Raw genomic sequence first — 18,646 nt, forward strand, 5'->3', positions numbered from 1 at the left:
TCTCACTTTATTATTACAATTAGTGGCAAAAGGAATGTTTGGAAATGTAAACTGATATTTCCTACTGACACACTAAAGCAAAAGATAGAAATAACTAGCTTAAACCATTTTTTGTTGTTGGTGAAAATACTATTGGCCTAATACTTTTGCACACTACTGTATATGTCATACAACACATTTTTACTCTAGATTTTTTTATATCCACATCAATACATATCATGTAATAGCGTTATTTACAATGTTATTTAGAATTAATATTCATCATACGTTGTATGTATGTATGTATGTATATATATATATATATATATATATATATATATATATATATATATATATATATATATATATATATATATATATATATGTGTGTGTGTGTGTGTGTGTGTATGTGTATTATATACATAATGTACAGCTTTATCTGGTTTGCTTTCTGTATGTTTTTATAATTTTCTCTTCTGTAAAGCACTTTGGCCAGCCTTGTGGCTGTTGTAAATGTGCTATACAAATAAAATGAACTTGAAGTATTTTGCATAATACTGTAATGTATATATAAAAAAGATTTATACATTAATATATATTATAAATACATGCATATGTATGTTTGAATTATGTGTATTGTAAAATAATATAAATAATATTGTGAATAACACTATTACATGATATGTAATGATGACGATGCCAACTAATAATAATAAAAAAAAAACTATATATATATATATATATATATATATATATATATATATATATATATATATATATATATATATATCTTAAAAAAGAAGACTTTAATCGCTCAAGAATTTTGTTGTACATGTTGTTCGTAACCTGATGTAAAAAATTTAAAGAAAAAAAAAGACTGGAAAATAATAACGTTATTTGTGTTTCCGGTCAACCTACAATTCCCTCTGACTAGCGACAAAGCGTCAGTTGTGAGGCTTTTGTTGGCAAACAAAGACGTGAGCAAATATGTTTTGCGAACATTGAGGCGATGTGTTAAGTTAAAAAGGAGCTGAATTAAACTCGGTTCAATTAATAAATATATTTAAAGTGTGATGAGAGAAAGCCTGACCTCCCCCACCCCAGATAAAGATAGAGTTGACTTGTTGTTAGCTGGCTCGGCTAATCAAACCCCGCTAGCTCGCGCTGATCTGTTTATAGCAGAAAGGGGGAGCCAGAGACTCACAGCAGACCGACAACCAACCTCTCATCCCAACAGTCCCCTTATTTTTTCTTCTTTGAAGTTACCCCAAGCTAAGGTAAATATGAACCCCGGTCACAATTTCCGTCTTCGCGTTCCGTTACCACATTTCGTTTTTTCCTCGACGGAGCGGCTCTGAGGAGACCAACGTCGTAACGGCTCTGCTTAGTCGCTCTCCTGCGGCGCGCCCCCGTGGCGGGAAGCGCGTGACCCGGCGTCGAGCTCGCGCGTAGAGTCCGAGGCTTCTGGGGAGCTCGCTGAGGCCTCGCGACACAAACACGGACGAATGTTTTTGTGTGGGAACTCAAACGGATTATACACAGATATGTTGTACACAGACCGAAAACGGTTCGTCGCCTGACGCACAGTGAGAGGAGAGGACGGTGGAAAGCGAAAAGTGTTTTTTTTTTGTTCGCGAACGAAGATAGAAAGATGTGCGTAGCCGAACTAGCTTTCGCGAGCGTTTAGCATAGCGGCGGCTAACGTTTAGTCAGACTAAATGACTGAACTGTTTACAGAAAATTGTATGTAAGATAACTAAATTTGTTAGTTAAATAAATAGGAACGCAAGCGACTCAGGTTCCTGTAAGAATTCACATATCAGATTAGAGCAATGCTAATTAGCGAGTCACTGCAAGGAATCTATTAAGTTCCGAGCTAACGCTTTGCTAATAGTCGAAATAACACCTAAGCGTCTCTCGATTACCCACAAGCGGCTTGAATGCTTGTTATGGTAAATATTTACAATCTCTGGTGTTCATAACTTTGCTGTGTTAGCCATGTTTGGAGTCTGAATAAACGTCAGTGAAACGCTTTGAGGATGAATGGTTCCTCTCTCTGGTGATCGACTTGTCAACACTTGTGTTTTTGATCATTTTGTGTTACCCCGTTTGCACAGATGTGTTCCTTTACTTTATTGTATGACTTGCCACTTTCTTTAATAGCAATTTGCATTAACGATTTAGACAATAATATCATAAATTGGGCAGATAATTGCATTCAGAACTTGACCAATTGAAAGTCGCTTTCACCATGTTTTCACTAAGTAATACATTTAAACGTGTTATTGCTGTAGATATTGAAATCGTTCATTAATTGTTGGATTTTAAATTCTAACTAGATTTGATTATGAAAAAATGCATTATGTGAATGTGGCTGCTGAGTTGTTGTCATAAAACCTACACGCAAGTGATGGGAATGGTTTCATGAATATAAATAAGTGAAGTATTGGTATTTAAAGGGCCAGTGCAACAGAAATAGACCGGCTGGCATCAGTTATTTGACCGTCAGAGCTCATCGCTGGAGTGTTTACATTTCGAATGCAGTTTCATATGCAAATTGTACATGAATATTAATATGCATTAAATAGCCCGGATGCGGAAATGTATGCAGAATTTTATTTTGATGTCAGAAGATTTTTTAATAATTGAAAATGCATATAAAAACAAATACACACTGCTTATGTGTTGTCATCTGAGCAATGATGCAGTATGTTGTTTTGAATGTGTGTAAAATGTGCTCTTGTTTGATTTTTTTGAGGTCTGCTTCTTTGCATCTGCTCTTTTGTGCTTACTATGCACTGCTTACCATCTTCCAGCTGTCATTGGTCCCCTGAGAGAGACAGGGTTGGGTTTGCATATCTTATGAAGGCTGTGTGTACATGGTCCATCCTCTGTCTGTCCAGAGTGGGTGTGTCCATCAGGCTATCTGCACTGTTGTAGATGTTATGAGTCTCACTTAATGCTCCTCTATGTGGCAGTTAGTGTACACGGAAATCAATACACCTGTTACAGAGAGTATGTCTGAGTGGATTTTTCCTAGAAGTGTAGTGTCTGTTTTGGTGCAAGGGCATGATTTATGTTGGTCTATTCACAATATTGTTGTTAAGACTCCATAACAAACAAATGAAGCATGTTAAACAACATCCTATGTCACAACCTCATTCAAACACTTTTTTTTTCCTCCCCTAGGATTGAGTGGGATGTGAGGGATGGTCAGTGTATAAATATCTCTTTGGAACTCTGTGTGCGTAAGACTTCTGTGCCCAGCCGTCAGTATGAATGGGGACATGCCACATGTGCCCATCACATCCCTTGCTGGGATCGCTGGTCTCACTGACTGTAAGTACACTCATCACACTACTCCTCATTCACATTTTCAGCTGCATTATTTCTAGAAGTATTTTTTTCTATTCATCCTTCCCATTGGGATTTTAAAAAGGTTTTTGTTAAAACGTTATAAGCCGTGAGCTAACCTAACATAATCACAACTTTATAAACCTTGATTTAGAGCAAGACATATTTGAAAATTGGGCAAAGCAACAAAGGTTCAAGACTGTGACATAAAGGCTTTAGTGAGGCTAGGAGCTACAATCGCATAAAAAATTGCAAATGATAATCAAATTAAAATCAATGGAGTAATAGAAACTATTCATTTAAAGAATGATTATAGAAACATATTTACACACACATCATACAACATATTTTTGGTTTATTGCAAATTATTCATATATATGCAAATATTTAAGTATTAAGGTAGACTGACTCGATTACATAATTTGTGATACTTTATGGGCTTCAGCTAAAGCATATACCATAGATTAACAACCTCATATCTCACAACAGAAAAATGAAAAATTCTTATGTATTTTTTTAAACGATATTTTAGCTTGTAGAGGGACCTGTCTAATAACAGTGATGTCTTTGCATTGGTGGCACTGTTATATGGATAGGAATTAGAGCCTGAAAATATAGTAACGATACCGATATTAAGGAGTAAAAAAGGACATCGATATATAGGCCGATATTCTTTGTGTATATTATAGTACAGTGCCAGTCAAAAGTTTGGACACTCTCCCACTCTCTCTGTCTTCAAACACAGGAGAAACTTTCTAGAAAAGGTGGAAATTGTGATTTTATTTTATTTATTTATTTAATTTTATTTTTTTCCCGGTGCAGATCTGCTGTGCCTTTACCGCAATATGGCTGTTCAGAGTTTCAGTGGTATTCAGACTTAAGCTGAAGCTAATAAACTTAAACTGCTTCCATACAGTCATCAGGAGCAAACAATGGAGCCTGCTCTGATGGACAAACTGTGTAAAAAAAAAAAAAAAAAACATATCTGCGACAGGCTCATATCAGCCAATAAAATCAGCAAAATGATATATCGGTCGGGCTGTACTAGGAATATGGGTAGCATAGTTCTTCACCTCCTCGTAACGTTAAGTTAAAATCACACTTGTGGTTTCTATAATACTTGAAAGCTTATGATAGATCTGTTCTAAACGGTTTATAAATTGTTCAAAATCAACTTATATCGAGTTTGTTTTATTTTCTTAATTTTTTTTTATACAGCATCATAGAGGTGCACCAAAATTTTGGCCGCCAAAAATTATTGGGCTGAAATGGCATTTGCATCTCAAAAATACGAGCTGAAAATATATGGCACTGCACATTTCCCAGCATTTTCTTGAGTTTCACTCACCCTCAAAGCATCCTAGCAACGAATTCAGTCGGAGTTATATATATAAAAAAAAAAAAGTAAAATAGTAGTGCTACTGTTCTGTAACGTGGTGTAGTTCAACTGAACTGGACAATGCTGGTAAAATGACACTACTCTACAGTGTTGCCAACTTCTTTGAACTGAAAGTAGTTAATGCCCAATTAATTTTTTTTAATGTCACTAGATGATGTCATATGCTAATTAGCATATTCACAATGTCATTGCTTCATATTGCCTTTTATATTTGTTTGCCTCTCTGAGCTCACAATCTGTATTTCATAGCAGCCAAATTGTCAATAAAACAGTTTTCACTGATTTACTCTTTCTGTTGTCAGACAAAAGGATAAATATGAAATAGTGACTGAAACGCAGCCCATTAAGATGTTAATCTGCGCAAAAATCTTGATTCATAATCGGGACATTGTCTAATGAAATCAAAAACACTTAAGATAAAGACAATGGCTGTGCTGTGATGTCGGCTATTAATTTGCATGTACAAGTTAGAAGCGACAGAATATCTTTTTTTAACTGAAAGCGCTGCTGCTGTCAGGAGCTTGCTGAACAGAGCAGACGCAGAGAGGGGTGTCTGTATGCTGGCAAAACAAGACCTCGCGCTTGTGCGCCAGTACCGGACAGTCTCAGAAACTAAATGAGGTTTGTTCAAGAAGTTGATAGATTTGTTGCTAGGTGTTTTTTTGGAAAAAAAGTCACTAAAGGGGTCTGAAAAGTTGGCAACAATGCTTCCCTCTTGTGACAAAATATGCTCTGCTCACATGCTCTGATAATAATAGCTTTGTAGGACTATACATTATTTGGATAATTAGTCCAAAAAAGCTGTATCTGATTCTGTTGCAATGAACTGAATAAAAATAATATTGATATTCATTTTAAAATATTTCCTGTCCTAATTTTTTATTCATTTATTTTTAATTCAGTGTTCAATTAAAATGATTGTCGGAAGCAGAGCTTTTTGCATAATGGTCATTGTAGGGCTTAAGAATGGTTTCCTTTGAAAAAAATTTATAATAAAGACTTATGCTATTTTTCATTTGGTATGATAAAACCATTTATCATATACTGTATAATTTATCCTATATGAATTGTTTAAAATAAAAGTGCTGCATAATATTTTTGTGAAAACCATTAAGTTCAAATGACAGCATTTATAAATATAAATCTATCTATCTATATATATCTCTATATATATATATATATATATATATATATATATCTCTATATATATATATATATATATATATATATATCTCTATATATATATATATATATATATATATATATATATATATATATATATATATATATATATATATATATATATATATATATAAGTAGCATTTTATACTGTCTCTTGATCAATCAGAGCATCCTTGCTGAAAGCAATAAAATCTTGCAGATCCCATACTTTGGGCATACTTTTCAACATTATTTTAAGTAAATGAATTTGTTATTTAAGGATTTTCTTTTGGTTATTGTCCAGAAATGATACAGTACATTTAAAAACCACTGATTTCCAGCATAAATGACTGCATTTTTATATTTTATGTTTTAACACTTAACTCATACTACATAATAATACAGTGTATAATAATTAATAATATTCATACTAAAATGATATTCTGTTAGTCTTTATGAATTTTGTTTTAAATGTATACGATAGGTTGATTTTGTCTAATGATTAAATGTTACTTTGGTGTTGTTTAATGCAGTGTAATCCTAAGAAAAAGGCCACAATTAGTTTAGTTTAATTGTTTGCCTGTTTATTATAACAAAAAAACAAAAACAAAACAGTTGTGCTGCTTTAATAGTTTTATGCAAACCATGATGCTTTTTTTCCAGGATTCTTTGAATAGAAAGTTGGAAAGAATTGCAGTTTTTTTAAATAAAGTTCTTTTGCTGCAACATCTGGATTATCTTCAGGTTTAGCTTATAAGAAGTTGCTTTCTTGTACTCTGAATTATGTCTGAAGAGAGGATTTTAGGGATATTAGTCAGAACATCACTAGCTACAATTTAGGCTGTTAGATTTCCACCCTGGGTCTTCTTGTTATTAAGAAAGCTTTGCCACACTCTGTTTGTATGTACAGTGTTGAACCAGCTGCCCCTGCCCTCCCCTTTACCGGGCACCACCACTAAGAGCCTGCTGTACAGCAGCCATGTAGCTGAGGAAGTGGCCCATCTGATGGACTGCCGGGATGAAACTCTGGTCTCTCAGCTCGCCAATGGCCTCAGCCAGGTCTCCACGGAGCACATGTGAGTTTCTGCTTATGTTTGCCCTTTACATGCACCACTCCTCTTTATGCCTGCTCTGTCCAAATCTAACTCTCTGCACGTGCAGGTCTATGCCCCATAAAACCAGTTTTATTTTATTTTTTTCAAACACCATGTTTTAATTTTTCTGGATTTTGTTTTAATGGGTTAATTAAATTTTAATAATCAAAAAATGTCTAATTAAAGGTGCAATAGGAGATCTTGGAAAATGTTAGCATTTAGCCTTTGCACTGAAAGCGAACATCCTACCCTCCCTGCAATTGCTGTCCAAAGCCACGCCCCCTTAAATGCATTTATGCTCATCACAGACCAGAATGCCAGAAACAACATTACTACAATAGGCCACATCAGTTGCTCCCAATTCCAGTCCATGTTCCCAAGTAAAGTAAACCCCTGCTCAGGGAGTAGGGAGCAATGAACACTAGGGTAGGGTATCGATTCTATACTTTTAAAATGGTACCTGTGCCTGAATCTATACTTCCATTAAAAAAAAAAAAAGCCTAAAACCGATAACATTTAAAGAACATTAAAAAGATTTAAAATAAATCCATAGCATTCACACGCTCCTTGGATGCTCTCATTCCCAAGCTTCCCTTACTCTAAGGTTAATAAATGTATTTCATGATGAAATTTACGGAATTTATGGAGTCAAATGCTATATCCCTGATAAAAAAGCCTAGTGACGCCCATGCTTCTTGTGTACATTTCGGAGAACCAGGACAAATAATTCAAATCGCTCAGGCATTTAAGAGGCACTGAAATGAGGCACCGAAATCTGCGTTCTGATTCGGTTTGGTGCATACTGGTTCCATAGGTAATATGAACATGGTGTAGGGATCATATCAATTGGAACACAGTTCATTCATGTAGCTTGAGTTGGTCATCTGAATCGGGTGTGTGAACTAAGCGAGACATGCAAATTATGTGTGCGAGCACTGGAATTGGGAACTGCTGGGCTACATCATGTGTCATTAACCAGCGAGAAAACTTTAAAAGTACTACAATACTAGGAAGGAAGTTGTTGTTAATGTTTGTCTGCCATTCTAGCTCTGTCTGCACAGTGTGCATGAATGCGTTAATGCTTGGACTGAGCATTTTGATTGGACATACGTTTCTTGGTCTTACGCCTTCCACAGAATTGATAAATACAGATAAGAAAATTTAAACCACTTAACTTAATGATTGCTACCGGGATGTGAAGAGACTTTCAACCAGTATAACAAAAAACATTTTCTGAAGACAATAGTCTATTGAACCATTAATTGTACTCATAAATCTTTAATTACTTTATAATTACATAATAAAACAACTTGACCCAATTAAATTTTAAATTTTTCAGAAATTGTGTTTTATGATAAATAAATATAAATATCAAAAATGGTGCAACTCAAATGAATGCATAAAACTATTAATGCACGTATGATTGCGGATGACAACATGCAGGATTAACAGTGTTCATGTATCGCAGGGTACGATTAAATAAATGTACATTTTAACCAGTTTAATATGGAGAGGCACTGAAATGTAGACCTTCATTTGTGTTTTTGACTAGCACTGTACATGATGTGAGAACAGTTTGTTATTTAGGTTTGTAATATAACTGAAATGCAAGATTACATTAATGTTCTGCTTGAGCAGATGGAAATTGTTACTTAATGAAAGTATGATAACTAGGAAATGAATGTTTTTGTCTTCATTGGGATTTGGGGTAAATGCTTGGGTACATTTTGCTGTGGGTTTAGGAAATGTAATAAAATAAATTATATTGCCCATCCTCTCAGGATACCTGGAAAAAGTGTTACAAGTCCACAAGCACATTGTTTTTCCATTTTTGTAGCATAAACACCATCAAACCAATGAAAGCTTTGAATTTTCCAATGTTTCTCTATGGCTCTGAAACCTACAGGTTTCCGAGTTCTGCTCCCCATGCAACTTATACTCAGCTGTCATTAGCTCATCTGTGTTTGAGGGGTGGGGCTTAATGTTAGGTCAGTTAAAAGTGCTGCTCAAAATAGATTTATATTTTAAAGGAAAACATGGACCAACTTTTTTTTATATTCCTTTAAAAAGTACATTCAGCATGTACAGTAGTTACATAATTGTCATAATATCTTCAAGTTAAAACAGATGTTAATTTTAATGGGTTGTAGTGGAGACCTTTGAGATTCTGTTTGATCAAACTAAATGGTGAAATGCTGATGTCTTCAAATTAGATGACAGATGCTTAAAAACACCACAAGCATCAAGAATGTGTAGTAGACAAAACTGCCACTCATTCACACATGCAGACATAGACTTTTGCAGTTTAATATCCTCTAGTTCATAGCACAGTTTAAGTGCACAGCCAAATTATCTGAAAATCTGGTGTTATAAAATAAATTAAATTCGGATATGTTTTTCACAGAGAGCTGAAGGACAGCCTTGGCAGTGATGAGTTGGAGGGAGATGTACCAGTTCTGCTGCAGCTTTTGGTGTCTAGGAACCCCAGCATCTTCAGGAATAAGACCGCGCCCAGCATTCCCCAGTATGCGGACCAGGCGGGTAAGAGTCAATCCGAGCATGTAGGGAAACGAATACATTACATTTACATTACATTTGTACATTTAATGATTTATGCAAAACATTTTTTACCTAACATGTGTTCCCTGGGAATCAAACCCACAAACTTTTGCTTCTAACGCAATGCTCTACCAGTGAGCCACAGGAACGCTAATACTACAAGCTTAACAGATTGCACTTGCAACAATGCTAACTTTTGGGTTGCTAGTTTGCTGTCAGGTTACCACATAATCTGTGGTATGGAGAAAGAAATCATTTGTTTTAAGTTATGTATGTCGAAAAATAAGTTTTATGGTAATATGAAAAGCATGTAAAATGGAGATGTTTTCCACGTCTAATTCAGATGCCACTGCACCATTCTTCAGCAAAAGCCTCTTTGCAAAGTCTGCATTACATTAACAACATCACAAAACAATACAAACTGATGTTGTGACAGAACATGTGTAGTGTGAATTTAGAGTATTATTGCATAGCACATCAAATAAAAAAATAGCCCCGTTTGTGCCTAAAAATAAATAGAAAACTTTTGGACAACATACATTATTTGAACATGTGGTGATGGAATTGGCACATTAAAATGCATGAAAGAATAATAAAAAAATGTATTTATTAAAAAATATAATTTATTAGATAAATATTTAATGTCTATTTAATAAATATTTATTATTTAAAGTTTTGTAACTTCATTGTAAGTACCTTTTGATTGTATTATTTCATTATTTACTATTTTCCTAGATAGTAGCAAAGTAATGGTTTTATCTGCCTCATTGGACCCTTGACAGTCTTTTTAAAATGTTCTTATAGTTGCTTTTCTGCCTGTGTTGTTTCTCATCCAGACTGTTGTTCACATTCTTGTATTTCCCAGGTATAAGTCAGCAGTCAATGGCACCGCCGTATAAAATCACACATGGCTCAATGCAGGGAAGTCCAGCCTCTGCCAATTACCAGTCCCCTATGTCCCACAGCCCCTCTGGGTGAGCCAGCCTCTAATTAAGTTTTATGTGGACTAACTTCTGATTATTATTTGTGTCATGTTTAGTTTGTTTTAATTGTACGAAGCTAACCAACAACTGCTGTTATTTACAATTAAAGCCATCATGTGCTCCGAGTTTGGGTTTTGCCCCAGCCATCTTCCTGGACATGCAATGAGGGGCACTTCTAAACCAGCTATAATCAACAAAATAGAAAATTAAACGACCCTCTGTGGTTTACACATAAAATAAAAGCTTGATTGTTTAAAGTTTGAGTTAAACCTTTTTTTTTAATTATTGTAATCGTAATTATTAGAGATATTTATAATTTTTATTATGATTATTATTAGATTTTTTTTTTAATTGAATTTTAATTCCCAATTGCAATTTTTATAAGAAAAATCCCAATTAGATTTCTTCCCCCAAACTGTGCAGACCTATGTTGACACAAAACAGTTTTATAATTATATATTTTATTTGCTACACTTTCATTTTCTTTCTTGTGATGAAGAATATTTTCTTTTAATAAATAATTTGATAACTGAAACACATGATATCCTCTTTGTGTGGCATTTTATTTGAGGTCTGAACAAACTATGCATACAATGAAATTTTTTAAAGACGTCTTTTATTCTCCCCAAGGCTGCTTGTATTTAATAAAAAACACAGTGCAATTTAAAATAACTGTTTTCTTTTTTAATATATTTTAAAATTTAGTTTTCTTCCTAATAAAAACATTTCAAATAAATAGCTTGATGTTCATTTTTTTTTTTTTTTTTTTTTTTATGAATCAGTGTTGGCATGTAGACTTAGTAAAACTTCTTTGTTGACCATGTCCCTTCCTTTTTCTTATGCTAGGCGTTTTGTGCCAGGACAGTCTGGTTCTGGTGGACGGTTTTTGCCTCAGCAGAGCAGCCCAGTGCCCAGCCCTTATGCCCCTCAGAGCCCTGCGACCAGCTACAGACAGTACCCACACCCTCCAGCATACAGTCAACACCAGCACCTACAGCAAGGTCTGCATGAAGACGCACACATAGGCAGATCTGTACCGAAGCTCTTCCATTGATAGACAGCTTTCTCAGTTCTCTGGCTCATTTGGACTTTCATTCTGTTTTTCCCAGGTTCAGTAGCTAGCCCGATGATTCCAGGAGGCATGAGAAATGTTCACGAGAATAAGGTATGTAAAAGTCTGTTCTGCATTAATAGTCAAGCAACATAGACTTTAGGGACAGCATGGGACTTTTATTTTGACATCGCAAATAGAAAGCATTTAATTTGTTATTAGTAATTAGCAAATGCTACAATACTTTCTCATCTACCATCAGCATTCAACAAGTATGAATTTATATAATTTAGTCATGTAGTCATGTTTACTGCGTGCTGTATGTAAAATTGGTACGTACTTGTCTTTATTTGACAAAAATATGATTCCCAGCGTGCATAGACTTACAAGATTGTACTAAGTGCACTGTTAAAATGTTTACTTCCTGTTTATTCTCATTTTTACAAATTTAAAAATACTGTTAGTTAGAATCATTAAGTTGCCATCTAAATTCTAATCGTTTTAAAATTACTTTAGGAAAATAAATATAATTTAAGCAGTTATGTAGTTATTTTTACTATAATATAGATCCGCTTTATATTGACAATTTACAAAAAAATTTGATTTACTGTGCACTCAGACTTACCAGAGCGTACTGTTGGTAAAAATTCAGTAATTCTATAATAAGATTAAACAATCACAAAGTTGCCATCTAAATTGATCGGTTTAATTTACAAAAAAATAATTCTGGTTCTAATTTAATAAATATTTATGTAATTATGTAATAAATATTATCAGCAATTGCTATGCACATATTCTTACTATACTTTTCTACTGTATTTGAAATGTATTTTAACCTTATGTATTTTTTTTTACTACATTTTATACATATACTGGCTATAAAAAAAATCTAAATTGGTTGACTGCTTTTCTTTATATAAAAGTAACTTTTTAAAAAGCTGTTCTAACTATGTATTTCTCTGAAAACAATTAGGATCAGATGAGGGCGGGTTTCACGTCTCACATACTACAGTCATCTCCACCTTACACTCCTCCTTGTGATGGGGCTCAAGAACTGCATCTGGGCTCCCCGGACAAGCAGCGCGGTCTGAAGCCCAACGAGGGCGAGCGGGACTCTGCTGATAAGGCTGCAGTGTATGATATTGTAGGCTCGCCGTCAAAAGACCCCACTAAGCTGATCCTGAGACAGTCACGAGCCAGGCCAGCAGAGGTGGATCTTGGGGGGATGTACCCCGGTTCGGATCCAGAAGGAGAACTTGTAGAGGCTCTTGCTGCAATAGAAAGGATGGAAAGTGAAGCGGCCTTGGAAACAGAGCGTGGTGCTAAAGAGGTGCAGGATAAAGGTATGAGGCAGGATGTCAGTAAATACATCTCCAAAACTGATAGGTTGACTGATAAATGTAGAAAACATACAGGTAATTATGTATAGTTAAAAATATATTCAACCAATCATCCGTAAAACTCCCTTTCCATGACGTATTCAGGCTGAACACGGTTTAAACCGTTTAGCTATACACTGTCATTCAAAGTCTCTTACGCTCAACAAGGCTGCATTTTTTTTTTTTTTATAAATACAGTAAAAACAGCAACATATTGAAGTGTTATTAAATTTTTTTAATTATTTATTCCTGTGATAGCAAGATTAATTTTAAGCATCATTAATCCAGTTTTCAGTTTCACATGATCCTTCAGAAATCGGTCTAATAAGCTTATTTGTTGCTTCAGAAACATTTCTTATTATTAGCTATGTTGGAACCAGTTGCGCAGTCTAATAGGTAGAGTAACAGCAAAAATATCTGAATCAGTGTATTTCAGTGTATAAGCAAAAGAAAGAGAGAATAAATTGTGCTTAAAAAAATTGGGCCTGTTATGCCTTTTTGAATCATGTTTTGAAATTATATTCATAAATAAGCACCTCCCTCAATTTTCATAATAAAAATTATGAATCTGATCTCTCTCTGTAGATAAGCCTTTGAAGAAGCGCAAACAGGACTCTCACCCTCAGGAGCCTGGCGCAGCTGGCACAGCTGGTTCAGGCTCTGGGGCTCCAGGTGGAGGAGGAGGGGCTAACGCAGGGCACAGGCTCGCCCCTCAAGAGGCCAGCGCCGCAGGCACCAGCGCCAGCCGCCCAGGCCTGCAAGTGAGCTTGGAGCAAGTGGGCAGAGTGGAGGACACCTACATGGGCATGCCCATCCCCGCCAGCGAGGCTCAGCGCTGGCCTCAGGAGCCACAGGAGGGCGTCACCCCGAAAGCCCTCAAACACAAGCATGACCACGCTCCAGAACACCGGCATCAGCCTGATACCCCGCGGCAGAAGCATAGATCCGAGGTTCGGCATGGTGATGCCAGCACGCAGCATGCGGCTCAGTCGGGGAGTAAACCAGTAGAGCTTCCTCCGTTCATGCTGGGTGGAAACACCAGTTCGGGAGTGCTTAATAACTTCACCATTCCTAAAATCAGGAAAGATCTCGGAGGAGGAGATATTCCAGAAGGCTGGAAGCAACCGTGTGTGCGGCTGGAGAGACTGGAACCTGAGATGGACATGAAGAAGGCTGTCAAGCCTGTGGTCGTTCTGCAGAAGCTCTCCTTCGATGAAGTGCAAAGGCTCATTAGGGAGAGAGATTCGCGCGGCTCCAAGTCTGGCAAGAACAGGCTCTCCTCTGGGAGATCTGGGAAAGGTAGGGGAACTCCTTTTATCTTTGTTCTCTTCAGTTAGAATGACGGTTTCCTGCTCTGAGAACATCACAATGGTTTTTGCTTTCGAATTGTTATGCTAAAGGTTTCTTGGGTTTTCCAGCTGGTAAGAGCTGAACTGTTACCACTTTGGCCTTTTTTTATGCTTTGAAATGGATGTCGCTCAAGTTTTGAAATGGTCTCATTTATAATGCCAGATTTATTGTGTGATGGGTTAGAGTTATAGAATACGAAAGGAAGAAGAGTAATAGTATTGTTAAATTGTTATTTTTTTAATTAGTTATATTAAATAATTAGTATAATTATAATTCTGCTTTTCATTTTATCTTTTTGTTTATTTTAGCAAGTTTATGTGCTTTTGTCATTTTTTTTTTTTTTGTAAATATTTCTTTATAGCTTTATTTTTATTTTTTTCTTTCAGTTAGGTATTTAAGTCTTAAACTTGTGTTATTTCAGTTAGAGGGCAAGGCATAAGTTAAAATTTTTTTTGAAGTTTTGGTTTTTCATCCAGTATTTTAATTTTATTTCAGATTTTTTAATTAATGTTATTAGTGTAACATTAACAACAATGGTCACTATCACACTATAATGCCAAACCATTTTATTCCACAGTAAAACATATCATGCTTTTGAACTTATTTATTCAACATTTCTATATTAAGATATTTTTTTTTATTCCTAAAAAACAGTATTTGTTGTCAGATATCGGTCGGCAGTATCAGTAAAGTAAATATTGAATAGTTAAAATAATGCAAGAGTAGTTAAATATAAAATTGGGTTTCGTTTTAAATGTGAAAACATGACTTTATTACCTACCAAACAAAACAAAAAAGCTAAATTTAAAACAAAATCATACCCACGTTTTGTCATCTACAACGAACTAATGGTGCTTTTAAAATGTATAAATGCTAAATTTATTCAGTTTATTAGTAGTTGTTTGGGTTATCTCAATTACTTTTGATAATATAAAGGAAAGTAATCCATACCCTGTGTGCCGTAAGCAGTGAAAGTGTAATGTAAGTCTTTGTGCACAGGTGGAATAGACCCGTCAGTGCTGAAGGATCTTCCTCCTGAGCTGCTGGCAGAGATCGAGTCCACCATGCCTCTGTGTGAGCGGGTGAAGATGAACAAACGCAAACGCAGCACTGTCAATGAGAGGCCTAAATATGCAGAGGACAGCTCAGAGGACGAGGACTTCTGTGAGTAGCACCACTGTAATGACTTCTGTCTGCCTTCACACAAAGAGGAACACCAAATTAGTCAATCAGATGCAATATTAATCAAGTTTTTCATTATGAATCCTAACCTAACTGGACATTGTCTTAGTTCACAAGGTGCATCCTGGGATGCTTTTTAAACAGTACTGAGATGATGTGCATGCTGGACACTTGTTGAATGATTTTCATTTACTATCTACTACAAAAAACAAAAAAAACAATAAAACTGCAGCCCCCATGCACTGAATAAAATGGTGTAGGATTTACTTTGAAACATGTTTCACTCATGTAAAATGCTAATTACAAAGAAACTGCAATTAAACATTCAATTAAATGTGAAATTTATTAAGCATACTTCATCAATCCTCAGTTATTTACAACTGTATTTACACTTTTGGGCTCTGTTTTCTGCCCCAGCATCTCGTAAACGTCAGAAGAAGGATCGTGATAGAGCGTGGGAGTTTGAGGAGCGCGACCAGAGGAGTTCAGGAGAGCATCGAAGAGGAAGCTACGATGCACGTAGAGGATCAGGCAGCCGATACGACGACTCTGATCAAGATTCACCTCCTCCCAGCCTTAGTGACGGTTAGCTGCAAACTATTCAGAGTCCATGAAATGGATTATTCCCTTAAAATGAAAATTGTCATAATTTACCCACCCTCATGTCATTGCAAACCTATAAGACCAGGCAACGAAAATGCAAAAGATTCAAAAAGGTCTGTAAATGATGTAATGAGGACATAATTTTCTCTGAGCATTTAATTATGAAATCAAAGTTGTGCTCCAAAACTATAGTTGCTATAGTGTCGTCATATTATTTGAGATTTTTCTGAAATGTGCTTAAACAGTTTATCAGTGGTTGAGCTAGAGATTTTGATTATTTCAGTTGCAAGACGTCTAAAGACGAAGGAGAAACAGAAGAAGAGGAAAGCGTATGAGCCCAAGTTAACACCTGAAGGTAAACCCTCTGCCCTTCCTCATTGCTCTCAATTCCCCCCCGTCAGAGGGATGCTCATTAAATCACTGTATTTCTTTTTTCCCCCCAAGAAATGATGGACTCTTCCACTTTTAAGAGGTTCTCATTGAGTATTGACAACATCTTGGAGAATCTTGAGGATGTGGACTTTAATGCTCAGGGTAGGACAATCTCTCTCTCTCTCTTTTAATAGATATTACTACCCTATATCATGTTTGCTCAACGAAACCCAAAACTTGTTTATCAATTTTGGGGTGCTGATTCCAAAAACAGTGTCTGTTTTGTTCTAAAGTGTCAGATTTCTCACAAAATATGATGTGCATTTTTTTGTTTCAATAACCATTTGTAAGGTGAACAAGTCTTGTATTATCCTTTAATCATGATTCTGAAGACATTGTTATATGCCTAATCTTGATTTCCACTTTCTTGACTCCCTTGCAGGCTGTATTTAAATTATACAGTTTGAATACTACTTTTTGGCATTAAAACTTGACATGTGACTGCTTTTGTTATTTTGACAAGTGCAGTTAAGCTGATACACATTTATAAGAATCTTCTATCTTATTTTGTGGTGGGAAAAAAAATGGTGTAATGGAAAGTTTGCATTGATATTTTTAAACTCAGTCTCACCAAATTAGGTAATAGGAGGCGTTTTTTGCAAATCAGCTGAATTCTTTTAAGATGCAGATCTGTGTTTCAAATGAAGCTGTTTCAGTTGTTGACTAAGGTCATCATGAAGTGTTTGTGTGTTCTCAGATGACGATGAAATCCCTCAGGAGCTGTTGTTGGGGAAACAGCAGCTAAGTGAATTGGGCAGTGAATCTGCTAAGATAAAAGCCATGGGCATCACCTGCAGGGTAAGAGACGCATCACTGAATACTGCCCCTTTTATCTGGATGTTTAAAAAACCAGTGACATCCTACTGCAGTTATGGTGGGTTAAGGCTAGTCCATATCCAAATCTTAAAGTCCAAATGCCATCTTTATGATAATTTTAAACAGTTTAAGTGCACTTTAGATGCATTATATTAATATAAAAGTTTGAGGTCTGTATTATTATTCTTTATTTATTTGTTTTTTTAAGTCTCTTATGATCACCAAGGCTGAATTCATTTGTTTAACAATACAGATAGAACAGACATATTGTGGACATATTTGCAAATGAAAATAACTGTTTTCTGTTTTAGTGTATTTTAAAGTGTAATTTATTCCTGTGATGCAAAGCTTAATTTTCATCATCATTACTCCAGTCTGCAGTCACATGGTCCTTCAGAAAACATAAAATCAGGGTTTCCGGGTCCTTAAAATGTCCCTTAAAATAAATTTAGTTATCAAGTTTCAGGAAAATAATCTTAATTGATACAAGAAAGTCTTAATCATGATTTCCAAAGGTCTTACATTTGGGGACAGAAAGAAAAGAATTGTGATATGGCTTAGTGTGATGATTAGACTTCAAAAGACTTTAATTTATTCAATTCAAAGGCTCATGTTTATTCAATTGTAAATTAAATAAAAATGAGGACAACAAGTTTCAAAGTCAGGTGCTGCACTGCTTTGTGAAAATGGAGTCATTTATAATTTTAAGTTTTCATTTATAAGTTTATAATTTTATAAAACTTTTTGTTTTTGTGAAAACCTGAACTGTAAATCATGCTTTTTACAGTCATTTTACAATTTAATATATTACCATAGATATTGCTCAGCCCCACTTAAATTGTATTAATTTTATCTTTTTAAATTTTCATTAAATTTGTCTTAAAAAGTTTAGGATTTTAATAATCATGCAGATAACCCGAATATGCTGATGTGCTGCTCAAGAAACATTTCTTCTTAGTATCAATGTTGAAAACATTTGCTGCTTAATATTTTGGTTGAAGCTTTGATGAACAGTTCAAAAGTAGAGCATTTATTTAAAGTAGAAATCTTGTATTATTATAACTGTTTTGTATTGAATACATTTATGCAGTGCACAGAGGTCTCATATCATATCTATATACCTCATATTCTGTTGTTGTTTCCTCTAATGCCCAGATTCCTACTGATAAACTGGTGAAACTGTTGAATATTCTGGAGAAGAACATTCTGGATGGAGCCAATCTTTCTACACTCGTGAACCATGTAAACATCACTTTGTTCCTGAATCATGTTGATTTTTCGTGTGATATTTTCACACTTCAAAT

General features: G+C 35.2%; 1 protein-coding gene across 3 annotated transcripts in view; it reads left to right on the forward strand.

Moving 5' to 3' along the window:
• The first annotated feature begins 1,104 nt into the window (after positions 1–1,104).
• The window catches only part of LOC113073048 (nipped-B-like protein A), a 37,673-nt gene continuing 20,131 nt past the window's right edge, over positions 1,105–18,646 (forward strand). Inside the window, exons 1-15 of one of the 3 annotated variants that reach the window (XM_026245923.1) lie at positions 1,105–1,256; positions 3,169–3,318; positions 6,804–6,969; positions 9,392–9,528; positions 10,412–10,520; positions 11,376–11,530; positions 11,639–11,694; positions 12,554–12,923; positions 13,545–14,258; positions 15,309–15,473; positions 15,909–16,076; positions 16,378–16,449; positions 16,539–16,628; positions 17,224–17,324; positions 18,498–18,584. In XM_026245923.1, coding sequence (XP_026101708.1) covers positions 3,255–3,318; positions 6,804–6,969; positions 9,392–9,528; positions 10,412–10,520; positions 11,376–11,530; positions 11,639–11,694; positions 12,554–12,923; positions 13,545–14,258; positions 15,309–15,473; positions 15,909–16,076; positions 16,378–16,449; positions 16,539–16,628; positions 17,224–17,324; positions 18,498–18,584 — 2,454 coding nt within the window. In that variant the 5' untranslated portion in view covers positions 1,105–1,256; positions 3,169–3,254. Of the gene's footprint in view, positions 1,257–1,324; positions 1,932–3,168; positions 3,319–6,803; positions 6,970–9,391; positions 9,529–10,411; positions 10,521–11,375; positions 11,531–11,638; positions 11,695–12,553; positions 12,924–13,544; positions 14,259–15,308; positions 15,474–15,908; positions 16,077–16,377; positions 16,450–16,538; positions 16,629–17,223; positions 17,325–18,497; positions 18,585–18,646 lie in introns of those variants that run through there. The other 2 variants (XM_026245931.1, XM_026245940.1) reach the window with 2 other exon arrangements.

The sequence above is a fragment of the Carassius auratus genome, chromosome 5 (genome assembly GCF_003368295.1).
Source record: "Carassius auratus strain Wakin chromosome 5, ASM336829v1, whole genome shotgun sequence".
NCBI classification, from domain to species: Eukaryota; Metazoa; Chordata; class Actinopteri; order Cypriniformes; family Cyprinidae; genus Carassius; species Carassius auratus.